We start from the raw sequence: 12,346 nt of genomic DNA on the forward strand, positions 1-12,346 counted from the left end.
TATTCAACAGTTTAGTGATTCGAACTTAGCAGAGGATTGTAAATAAGAGGATTTACAAACAAATTCGTTACAGTATATTTTGTATCAAGAAGTCACTCGCAAAAAAATTCCATTTATCGATTTCATAGTAAATTTAGCTGAACAGTTGATTAGTCAAGGACGATCAGAACCTTTGTACAAACGAACCAGAAGACAGGGTAGGATTTCAAAGAATGTCAAAGTTTTCGAAAATGTTGGAGATCATCTTCCAGTTGAAAAAGGCGGCCGAAGAAGATGAGTGAGATGCCACTCTAGGAAAATTGAAAAACGGACTAAAATCATTTGCCAACAATGTCAAGTAGCTTTATGTATTGATTGTTTTACACCATTCCATACATAATGTAACAGTTTCGATAAAAATAAATATTTTTTACTCTTGAATACCTAAATTTGTGTTCTGATTATTTACTGCTGGGATATATTTATCCCATAACTAAACTACTGCTGGGATATATGTGTCCCAAGACATTTTTTTCAAAAACTATATTTTCTAAAAATCTGAAATTATGTAAATATGTTCCTTTACTTATTTACAGCCCATTTAGTTCAATTATACAGAAATATCTTCACTGGCCAAAAGTCGTATTGAAAGGGTTAACATTTACACTTCCAAACTTCATGAATTGAGTGATCTCAATACATATATTTACCAGTTTGCTGACGACTTTCTATTTCTTTCTGCTGGATGCAATCTTGAGGAGGCAACCTCCAATATGCAATCCAAACTTAATCTCTTTATTTCGAAATGCAACCAACTTAACTTAAACTTCAATCCCACCAAAACTCAAATAATGCACATTAAAAATGGTACAAGGAAAACTGTTGATATTTTCATAAATAATATCAAATTAAATCAAGTTTCAGGAATGAAAGTTCTTGGATTAATCCTAAATAGTAAACTAAATAGCAAAGATCACTATAATTATACGATCCAAAATACTTCCTCAAATTTGAATTTTTTTAAATACCTTACTAATATTAAAGCAGGTTTTCAGCCTCATAAGGCTCTAAATATTTACAAATCTCTAGTTAGATCTAAAATTGAATATGCCTATACCATTACTGCAAACACATCTAAAACTACATTCAATAAAGTTTCGGTATTACAAAATAAAATTCTCAGAAGATGTCTTGGCTTGACCCCCTCTACGCCTATTCCAACTATGTATGCCCTTGCAAACGAATTACCCCCACAAGAGCGAGCCATATGGCTCACTGCCAAAGAGCTTATCAAAATGTTTGCTAACAACGATCCCTTTACTGCATCTATAACTTCAAATACAAATGAAAATTCAAACTACCCAAAAATATACAGACAATTCCAGGAAATTTTTGACTGTCTTGATACGATTGACCATTTTCCCAACACTACCAGCATAAAAGTCATTGGAAAAACTACACCTGGGAACAAAGAGTCAATAGCGCAGGAAGCTGTGAAAAGTCATTATGCAGCTCTTCTGGAAAATTATCTCTGGGACTACTTTCATAGTTTGTACACAGATACTTCACTTCTGACCAAAATACTGGATGTGGCATTTACAATTTATCCGATAAAACTGAACACTCATTCCGCATTCCTTTCAAATCTTCCTCTGTTTTTGCTGAACTCCTTGCCATTGAGGAAGCAATTGAAATTGCAACAACTAAGGACTATAGAAAAGTAGCAATTTTTACTGACAGCCTAGGAGCCTGCAACCTTTTAAAAAAAAAATGGCACAACCAATAGCATTGTAAACAGAATCAGGAAATAGGTGGTTAATAGGAACATTGTTGTTGACATAATTTGGACTCCTAGCCATAAAGGTGTTCCCAGTAATGAAAAAGCTGATGAAATTGCTAAAAAAGGTACTGTAAATTCCATCAGCATGAGCTGCAAACTCACTCTCAATGAAGCCGTCCGACAAATTAAAAATTACATTAATGACAAATGGTATAATGAATTTCGTATCTATTCTAATAATCATCCCAACTTATATGCCTTAATATTTCCATACCGTAGAAATAACACCTGGTTCAAAAAACCCCCACTGCCACCTGCTAATATTAAAAGATTAAATAGGATTTTAACTGGGCATAGTATGATAAAGCGTATCTTTACAAAATAAAAGCTTATAATACAAACCGCTGTATGTGCGGTCAAATTGATGATTATGTGCATCAAACCTTTCACTGTAGAGGGCTCATAAATACTCCCAACAATTTCTCTTTGTTTCTAAATCACAATACCTTTGAAGAAATTTTCAAAGATAATAATATAGCCAAAATTACTCAACTATCTAATTTTCTACAAAACGCCAACGTGAAATTTTAATGGGGGAAAAAAAAAATCATAAAAATATTTTATTGTCAACGTATCAAATTTTTATGTTATGTGTATCAAACCTAAACCACTAAGCCCAAGCCTATGCAATCCACTCATATTTGCAAAATCAAATTACGTTGCTGCTACGTAGTATTTTTAAACAATAATATCCAACTGCAATGGAGAAAAAAGGAAAATAAAAAACTCTCAATACATAAAACCAATTTGCTTGGTTTGACTTTTAACAAATGACCACATCAAATGCTTTTAAAAACTCATACAAAAATGACAAAATTGGTATCCAATTGAATTTGGACTCGTTTAACAACAAAAAGAAAACAATGGCAACATCACACATGTCGTTGGCGTGTATAATCATAATCACAGCTGTTGAAAACTCAACAATCAATTACCTTAATATTTTCGGAATATAACCTGGTTTATGAGGATCTTAGAATCCCTACCACAGAAATCAAATCACCGGTTATGGGAGAAAAGTAAGTATTATGAATGTGAGTGCGAGGGAGATTTCTCTGCCATTTCTTATGAGTTTTTCCACTTGTTAAATTGAAGGGAATACATCAAAATAGTTTAAGGAAATTGGTTCTTTTAAGAAAGAACACTTATTTGTACAAATTTGTGCTAAAATATGTACATTCTTTCACAATATTCTTTATTTTAAGTCGAAAAGTATATCATAAGCAACGGAAGAGCTCTTGGTATATTTGATGCAGCCATTAAGAAATTGCGCAAGGATTTTTCAGGAAGGCCAAAATAGATTTTGGCATATGACGACAGACGAATTCAACTCGGCTTAGCCGCTAGAATATTGTTTTGCTGAATGGAGCAGACAACTCAAGCGGATTTGTGTTATCGCGCAGTCTTCTTCGTCTTATGCTCCTTTGTTGATGTTGCTGTGGCACCAATTCATTACTCATTTCAGTGAATACCACATGAAATGAACTTTTCAATTTTTTAAACAAAATAAGAAATACGTAACGAAATTTCAATTGACAAAACAGCTGACTTCGAAAATTCGAAATTCCTATTCGCCAATTATTGTTCTCCCTTGGAGAAAAGAATTGGAGGAATTTTTCCGCGGGAATGTTTAGAATGGGCTGCTTCTTGTGTGATTCTGGCGATGTTAATGGCATGCATATAATTGCGATGAAAGCATTTAAATAAAAAAACAGTGTGGCTCGGCTACTAGAACTCATTGTAAAGGTAAACCTAAACTATGACTAGAACTAGCGGCACTGCATGCAGATATTCTGCACATCTACTTTGGACTTTTAAATAAAAGTCGACTTTTACAATGGTGATGCAGTATACGACCAATACATGAAACAAAAGCTTTTCGCAAATATAAAAAGATTTAATAATAATATTGGGTAAAAGTCTAGAACAGGGGTCGACTGCTATTACGCGTTCAAAAATATCGACAGCTGTCAAAAAACGTATTGACCTCGACAACAATAATCCGAGGGCGGAAATAAAAATTTTAACTTATTTTTTTTTTTTTTTGTTGATTTTCCGACAGGGTGGATAAATGATGTATATTGGAACGATTTTACGTCATCCTTTGTCAAATTTGGTTTCGAGACAAACCGGTTTCGGCGTTGTGCCATCGATTTTCGAAAATCGAACTGATAATGGCACAACGCCGAAACCGGTTTGTATCGAAACCAAATTTGACAAGGTATGACGGAAAATCGTTCCAATATACATACATCAAAATTTTAACTCGTTAAAAAAATATTAACGAAAAACCTAAAAATTACCACGGGTCCCTCACGAACGGAGGGTGGGATCCATAGTATTTTTGCGCAGAATATCTCTTGGCGTGGGGGCCTTCGGCCGCGCTTATAAAAAATTACCCTGCCCGTTTTTTTTTTTTGTTTGTTTATTACGGTCTTTAAGACCTAGTTTAGAATTAATAAAAATTTGTTTCATTACATGCTAAGTGTTTTACAATATGTATATAAATAATTTTTCTTTAAACTTGTTAATATTTTCACAATCTTTTATAGTAGGTAATTCATTGTACATTTTATACCCTATGTATTCTAGGGCCTTTTTTGCGAACTCAGTTCTTACTCTAGGCAGTGTTATATGTTTGCAGTGCCTAGTTCCATAGTTATGGATTTCGTGATTGTATTTTATTTTATTACTAAGGTAGCTCGGTAACATTCCCAATCTTGCATGGTGTATAAACTTCAATGTAAAATAAGTAATTGACTGTTTTATACTGAGCCAATTTAGCCTATTCAGCATTATAATTTTTGTTGTTCTAGGAGCGCATCGTAGAATTAATCGCCTTGCTTTGTTTTGTTGTATTTGCAGTTTTTTAATTTGCGTTTCGGTCGCTAACAGAAGAATTGTAGGGCAATAGATAAAATGTGGTTCAATAATTGAACAATACACCGAAATTTTGTGACGTTGGCTAATATGTTTGCATGTTCTGTACATGAATCCTATTTTCTGAGCAATTTTTCTTTCAATATAGTTTATATGTTCGCCAAAATTTAAGTTATCGTCAATCAAAACTCCTAAATACTTCATTTCTTTTACTCTTTGAATTTCACTGCTTTTTGCCTTCAAAGTTATATTGTTTAAATCGTTGTGGCGTATGATGTTCCGATTTTTGCTAAATATCATGAACTTGGTCTTATCTACATTTAACTTGAATTTTCTAAGGCACAACCATTTGTATAAGGAGTCAAGATCTACTTGTATTTTCCACATACTTATCGCTGATGATGATCAAAGCATCATCTGCAAACAAGCGTATTTTACAATATTTTAAACATCCTTTAATATCATATATAATGTAAATAATATCGGTGCAAGTACCGAACCTTGTGGCAATCCAATATTTACGTCCACAACAGATGAAACTGCTTTTCCGATTATTGTCCTCTGCTTTCTTTCACTCAAATAACTTCGGAAGTATTCCAGGGCCTTGCCCCTGATGCCAATTTTAAACATAACGTCCAACAGTTTCAATCTATTAACAGTTTCGAAAGCCCGTTTTTAGGTTGGCAGTTCTTCGTCATCGACCTCTCGCCGTCCCCCTATGCGGCAATACAGCCAACCAAGCCACGAAATCAAAAAAAAATTGCCTTACCCAACGTTGGGGTTGGCAAAAATTTGTTTGTATTGCTAATTACATCTGATATAACAAAAATTCTAACGTGCTGGAGAGCTTCCGAGAACAAAATCTATCGGTAAGGGATCTTAGCTCGGTTTCTTTTTAAATAAAAAAAAAAACAAAAATGTATTTCCCACTACTCATCACTTGAAAGTCGATGAACAATAATGTTAATTTATATAGATATTTATGTATGTATTTAGCACAAAAAATTTATTTTATGTATATTTTCGAAATCTTCTTTATTATCATATCTTACTGAAAATTTACAATAAATAATTTAAATAATTCGCTGAAATTATAGCTAATATCAAGTCATGAAGAGGTTTAACGATAGCTCACCATCAATCATGAGTCAATCAGTAATTGAACCATGACCACCAATTGTTCACTTGGGTGAATGTCAAGCTCGCTAATGCTGCCATGAAGGCATTTGAGCTGCTAGTGCACAAAACGACTGTTTAAGGTGTAGTCTACAAAGGTTGAAGACAGTAACTTGAATGAAGGATCGATAATCGTGTTAGAGTTGAATATCTTAAGATCATATATAAATCACAAGAAAATAATATAAGAATTTTCTTAATAATAACGCCCGTAAATGCTGCTTTCTAACTTCATATCGTGACATCAGATCTACTGTTGTTAAATTTTAGTCAATCATTTTAGGTTTGGTACTTAAGAAATAACAAATTTACAAGTAATTCTTTTTAATCAAAAACAGTGTTAAGACTTTAAGAACTACTGTAGAGAATCTGAGAGTTGATGAAGATTCAAATATATTTTTAATCTAGTCTATTTTAACATTCGAATAGATTTTTCGAACAAATAAGCTTGTACCCAAATAGCCAATTGTTCCACATATAATTCCTAGGGCACCGCTAAACAATGCCATATAGCCAAAATAGAATGCAGTTTGGAAAAGGCCGTACATTCTGGAAAACAAAAAATGAAATGCATTTTCATAATATATGTGAAGAATTTTTTTAATTATGCAAATCTAACTTACTTTGTTTTAAAGAAGAAATAGTAAAATGAATATGTGTAAACGTAAATGGAAGTTGAAGCAGCTGACATAAAACTTGTCCACTGCCATCGGTAATCCTCTGCATTCAATAGGAAATAGGTGCACACAATTGTTACACAAACAGTTACAATCATTAGTATGGTAAATACTAACAGCATAAAACCGTAGACGTAATATATTTTATAAGCCCAAAATGATGTAAAAATAAAGTACCTGAAAAATTAAAACGACAAAGAATATTTAAAAAAAAAATCAATATTACACGATTAGTTGGTTGTATTGGGTAACAAATCGGCGACAGTAAGATTTCTTTACTTTCCGGGTACGAATCATTGCGTGATGTGACATTACAAGAAACAATAGATAATACTTACATTTCAATAAATATTGAGCCAAATGGTAATACACCGCCAAGTAGTATTATAATCGCTGGTTCCATAAACCACTTCTTTTCAGGTATGGGACGGGGTACAGCATTTACGCGACATGGATGATCCGGTTGACCATCTAAATTGCGTCCAACCACAGTTCCTGCCAGCGTCAACGGCAGTACCACAAATATACAAATACAGGTAACGGCAATCATTGTACCAAAGGGTATAGCGCGCGATGCATGATAACCAATAGCAATGAAATTAATAAGAAAAGCTGTACCACACACAAAAACTGGGATCATAAATGCAGACACTAGCATTTGTCGAATCCACATTCGACCGCCAAGTCGAGCATATAGAGAACCACCGAAATAGCCGTTAACGGGTGATGTTGCCGCATAAACAAATATGGCTGTGGAGAGCATTGAGCCACGTCTATAAAGTAAGGAAGATGAAAACGTTCCATGAGACAATGAGAATTTATCAAAGAAATTGTTTACACTTACTCCGTATATAATTCCCCAACAATGGCAAATAAGATGACACATAGCACAACAGATATTAATTGACAACCAGCTCCTATCATACTAGAAAATAAAAGAGCATGTGTAGGTGTGCGAAACACGTCTCCATGCACCTGTTTCCAGCCATATTCATCACCCAAGTCACGTTCCTAAGTACAAATACATAATAAGACCACACAATGTCAACTTAGTTTACAATTATTTGAATTATCATCAAACTTACCATATCATCCATTTCTTCATCTTTGCTGTATCGTGCATAATCTTTACGCAAAGTACGCATAAGAATCATTGAAACTAGTCCCACTAAAAATATCACCATCATAAAACTGTTAAATATGCTGAACCAATGAATCTGTATAAAATAAAATACTATTTTATTAAATTTGAAAAATGGAAAGACAAGTTGTTTTTTAATATGACCGCTTTCAGTAAATAGCCCTTAACAGTACCACTAACATAGATTTTTCCTGGTTGTTGCTGTCGTTTTTTAGCAGTGGTTCGCCCCATCCAATTGGAGCGCCCGATCACAGGATCGCCAAATTTTATGAAATTCCAGATATAATGAACACGCACTATTCATATATTTCAATTCAATTATATTTGTTCAATATAAATTCAAAAACCAATATACAAATTTTCACATCAAAAATAACATGAAATATAAAAACTTGAAACTCGATTTTTAAAGAAAAATTAAAGTTTTTAACAATAACAAGTATTTCATAACAACGTGTAGTAAATCCCTACACTAGCAATTTGTTAATATCAAGCAGCTGAAGAGAGTGAAGATGCATTGGCGCAGTCGGTAAAATGTTTGTTGTGCTGCTCGAATACTTTGGTTTCTGCCAAAACTTTACGATTTCATGTGATTGGTCTGAAGATAAAGTAACACCGAGAAGCCTTCTAGAAATATTGATTGTATGGATTGCTGGCCGTTTGTTGTATATATCTAATATTCCGTTTTGAGTAAAAATTTCAGCTTAAATGCGCAAGGATTACGTTTAGAAATATTGATTGTATGAATTGCTGGCCGTTTGTTGTATATATCTGATATTCCGCTTTGAGTAAAATTTCCGCTGAGTAAAATTTCAGCAGGATTACGCTCTTCGGCTCCTGGTAGGATCGCCAAATTTTATGAATATATTATGGATATTCAATTCATCTATATTTGTTCAATAAGTTTTTATAATTAAAAAATCACGATATATTTTTAATAATTATATTCGTTCAATAATCAATTCAAAAACCATATATATATTTTTCACATCAAAAAATAACATGAAATATAAAAACTTGAAACTCGATTTTTAAAGAAAAATTTAAGTTTTTAACAATAACAAGTATTTCATAACAACGTGTAGTAAATCCCTACAAATATCGTCTAACGGGAGTCCAAGGAAACTTGCAGTTTCAAAAGGGGTGGACCAGGGTGGGAGGGGTGTTAAGAGGCTTTGGTTCCACATTATAATTAAAGAGATGGTTGGTGTGTTCCCAGCAGGCTAGAGGGCTTACAATATACCCGCGGCAGGTATGCCTTTCGTAAGAGGCGACTAATTGATTCGACCCTTTCAAGGGGTTTCCAGCGCACTATATAGCTTCTCCAACCCAATTGTCAACCTCACCTACCCTTTGCGAATCCTATTTCTTTATCAGCCGAGGCTCTGGTGACCCCGAATCCCTCATGTATCTAGGGGATGGAAGGGCGGGATGGCCTAGAAGGTTTCATGTGGTCATACCAAATCGTTCCCGAGATGGTCGGACTAGTCCTTTAATGTTGCTTGTTACCGGAACGTACCGGATCTGTATCCTGCAAAGAACCATCAACATCGATAACACTCACCAAGGTCTGTTTGTGGATAACACTGAGGCCTTGATTGTGTTTTTCTACTTTATACGGTTGTGTCCTTAGGTGCCGTATTTCCTCATAATGCTTGCGGGGATGACTTATTAAGCCCCTGGGAGGTGTGACTTCTTCAATTAGATGTCTGTTGGGATGCCCAAATTGGTATTCAACAGAAACTGTTCAGCATATCATTTCTTTTCTTTCTTTTTTTCTTCATCCCAAGTCCTGCCGGCAAGAGATTTGATTATTTTATTACGGCTCTGGATTTTAGGTACAAGTGCGGTTGCATGCTCGCCAAAATGTAGATCCTGATCAAACGTCATACCCAGTATTTTAGGGAGTAAGACAGTAAGACAATCGTTTGCACTTATTTGAAGGTTAAAAAATGTCGCTTCAGTTTCTTGAAGAGATTGATCCGGTTGGTATTTGGTTGGTGACTTATTCCAAAGAAGAGCAGTTTAAGAAACGATGTTTTAAAAATATAGGATGTCACCACAAAGCTGGCATGTGGATTGCCCTTCGCCTTTCAAGAGGTGTTAGGATGTCGTGTGGCCGTGAGGTTTCTATTGACAAATGTGTATACAAAAGCCAATTCTGTTTCCCTTTTGCTAGAAGTTGTCGTTCTATAGTCGCTTGCAAGTAGTTCTTGTCTTAGCTATAACCCATAGAGTTCGGTTGGATGAATGCTAATCTGGAGGCATTATCGGGAGTTTCATGTTTCATGAATTCGTGTATGGTTCTGTATGGTTAAGTCTCGGATTTATTTGATTATTTTGGAGTTGGATTGCGGATAAACGCATGGACGAGGGTTAAGGGCAGATATTGGAGAATAAGTGTTGTTATAGCACTGTAATGTGTTAAATTCATTTAGGAAAGAGAGCATAAAGTTGACAAGGGGTTTAACAGATAGATAAACAAGAAGAAAACAGCAGCGGAAATTTACGTATACGCGCTTTAAATAACGGTTATCACTATACAAATTTGTTGTTTTATTCTGGTATGTTTTGTTGATATCTGAATGAAAGAATATAACCACACAGCCGAACATTCTTAAGGACTGAAATTCAGATTTAATTAGCTCAAGTAATGGCTTCAAGCTCTGTCCCAAATTATTCTCAGATACAACATCTTCTAATGGAGCTGTTAAGTGGTCAACAAGACCGAGGTGACAACATGTTGTTGTTGTAGTGTCTTGGCCCATCCAATAGGTGCGACCACTCACAAATTGTCATCAATATCATCTAACGGGTGCTCAAAGAAACTTGCAGTTTCAACAGGGGCGGACCAGAGGGAGAAGGGTGTTAGAAGCATTAGTTCCTCATTGCAAATAAAGAGATGGTTGGTGTCATGTGAGGACATGACTTCACCCACCTAGTTTTGGTTAGGGAAAATCATACTCTCGACTTAAGCTTAACTGTCCTTCGTCAGAAGTACTTCTTGAGCCTTTATACGGTTTGTAAGGGCCAGTAAATACGGATAATCTCGATTTTTGTAGCGTGGAATTAATAAGATTACGTTAAACCCACAGTATATAAACGCTATAATTCCTACTCACTCTATGTTGGAAGAATTTAGGATCCAAATATTTGTCGAAACGATTTTTAAATGCTATCGGATTGGGTTTCCAGTTAACTTCATAAGAAAACTTTATTTTGCCGCCTGGTGTTAATAACTCCTTTTTTTCATTGTGCAAGGTTACATCGACAATTTGTTGTCCGTTATAACCGATCTCAAATCGTTTATGAGTATAAATATAATACTTGTCTTCATGTTCATCTTTCTTCCCAACTTCCCCCCATATAGGTAAACCATCTATATACATTTGAAACCAATATTGGTTTTTCACAGCATAAGTGAATGCTTTAACTTTATCAATAGTTAAATCAATCATGCATATAACTGTCGGCGACACGTCCACTGTAGTAATTAAAAAAGTCATTAGTTCAAAGTTACTTAACATTCAGAATGAAAATATTGTTATTATTATGTATATACCTTTGAATTCAATTTCGTATCCACTAAATTCCAATTCGACACCTTGAAGCGCCTCACTGAGTGTCTCATGATAATGGGAAATACTTTGTTTGGCACCACTACAAAATGGTAATGAAAAATAGGCATAGGTCTCTTGTCGGTTGTGGTATGGTCCAACTGTATTCATCCAAAGCACAACTTCTTCACGGTCATTATACTGAGAAGATATAATAGATTAATATAAAACCAAATACAAATTTACACAAACATGAGTACACATTTATACGTATGCATTATATATTTATTTTTGCTTACCTTATGATTATGCTCATCTGCAAATATGCAGCAATAATTTAATAAGAAAATTAAACAAAATGTGGTCATTTGTTTTTGCCACATGTTAATTTATTTGTTGCTATAACGTAGCGAATTATAAATTTTTCAATATTTCAGAAACTTTGCATGCACCAACTTTCAATGTGTCAACAACTCAAGTACTGGATTTATTACGAACCCATATACGTAGCATTTGTTTAGCAGCACTTCCCTTCCTTTGTAATATTTAAATAGCATGCATTTCAAATTGCTACGTACTAATTATTAATAATAAACTTAATTTTTTCGTAACATATATACCACAATACACGTATTGAAAAATCAACGCAAATACAACTAACCGATATTTATCTTTTTTCCTATCGTCCGGCCAGAGGAAAGATAATAAAATAATCGAACAGAGTTGTCAGGGCTTTTAAAAATATCTACTACCCAACAAACAACGGCCACCAAAATTTCAAGTCATTAGAAGTCAACCTAATATAAACGCACGCAAGTCATTTTCTGTCAAAAATGTCTTATGCACATACAACTTGTATGAGAGCAACCGAAATTGAATTTGCTGCGTGAAAACCCATGGCGGAACTATACAAGGTGGCAGCATGGTGACATACCTACAAACATAAATAAAACAGCCATATTCTGCATTTCGACCATGGTTCAACTATATACAGGTTGGCTCATCTGTAAAGCAACAAAATATGTCTGCTCAAATTGTCAAAATCTGTGTATTGGTGTTGGTGCGAATGGTATGGAATGGAAACATAAAACTTAGC

General features: G+C 34.5%; 1 protein-coding gene across 1 annotated transcript; it reads right to left on the bottom strand.

Moving 5' to 3' along the window:
- Nucleotides 1-5,704: 5,704 nt before the first annotated feature.
- On the bottom strand, nt 5,705-11,939 carry TM9SF3 (transmembrane 9 superfamily protein member 3). The gene is made up of 8 exons (XM_067789584.1): nt 11,550-11,939; nt 11,256-11,451; nt 10,816-11,177; nt 7,638-7,769; nt 7,397-7,563; nt 6,891-7,325; nt 6,499-6,729; nt 5,705-6,424 (listed from the first exon to the last, which is right to left on the bottom strand). Exons 1-8 carry the CDS (start codon nt 11,631-11,633, stop codon nt 6,280-6,282), a joined length of 1,752 nt encoding a protein of 583 aa, XP_067645685.1. The 5' UTR covers nt 11,634-11,939; the 3' UTR covers nt 5,705-6,279.
- Nucleotides 11,940-12,346: the final 407 nt, after the last annotated feature.

Source organism: Eurosta solidaginis, chromosome 5 (assembly GCF_040869045.1).
Source record: "Eurosta solidaginis isolate ZX-2024a chromosome 5, ASM4086904v1, whole genome shotgun sequence".
NCBI classification, from domain to species: domain Eukaryota; kingdom Metazoa; phylum Arthropoda; class Insecta; order Diptera; family Tephritidae; genus Eurosta; species Eurosta solidaginis.

Bases quoted from the DNA above. Each gene is read 5' to 3' on its own strand.
- TM9SF3 (XM_067789584.1), bottom strand. From the start codon at position 11,633: ATGTGGCAAAAACAAATGACCACATTTTGTTTAATTTTCTTATTAAAT. The intron at 7,564-7,637 runs GTAAGTTTGATG...ATTTGTACTTAG, and splicing joins ATGAAGAAATGGATGATATG to GAACGTGACTTGGGTGATGA. The intron at 6,425-6,498 runs GTAAGTTAGATT...TTTGTTTTCCAG, and splicing joins TATTTCTTCTTTAAAACAAA to AATGTACGGCCTTTTCCAAA.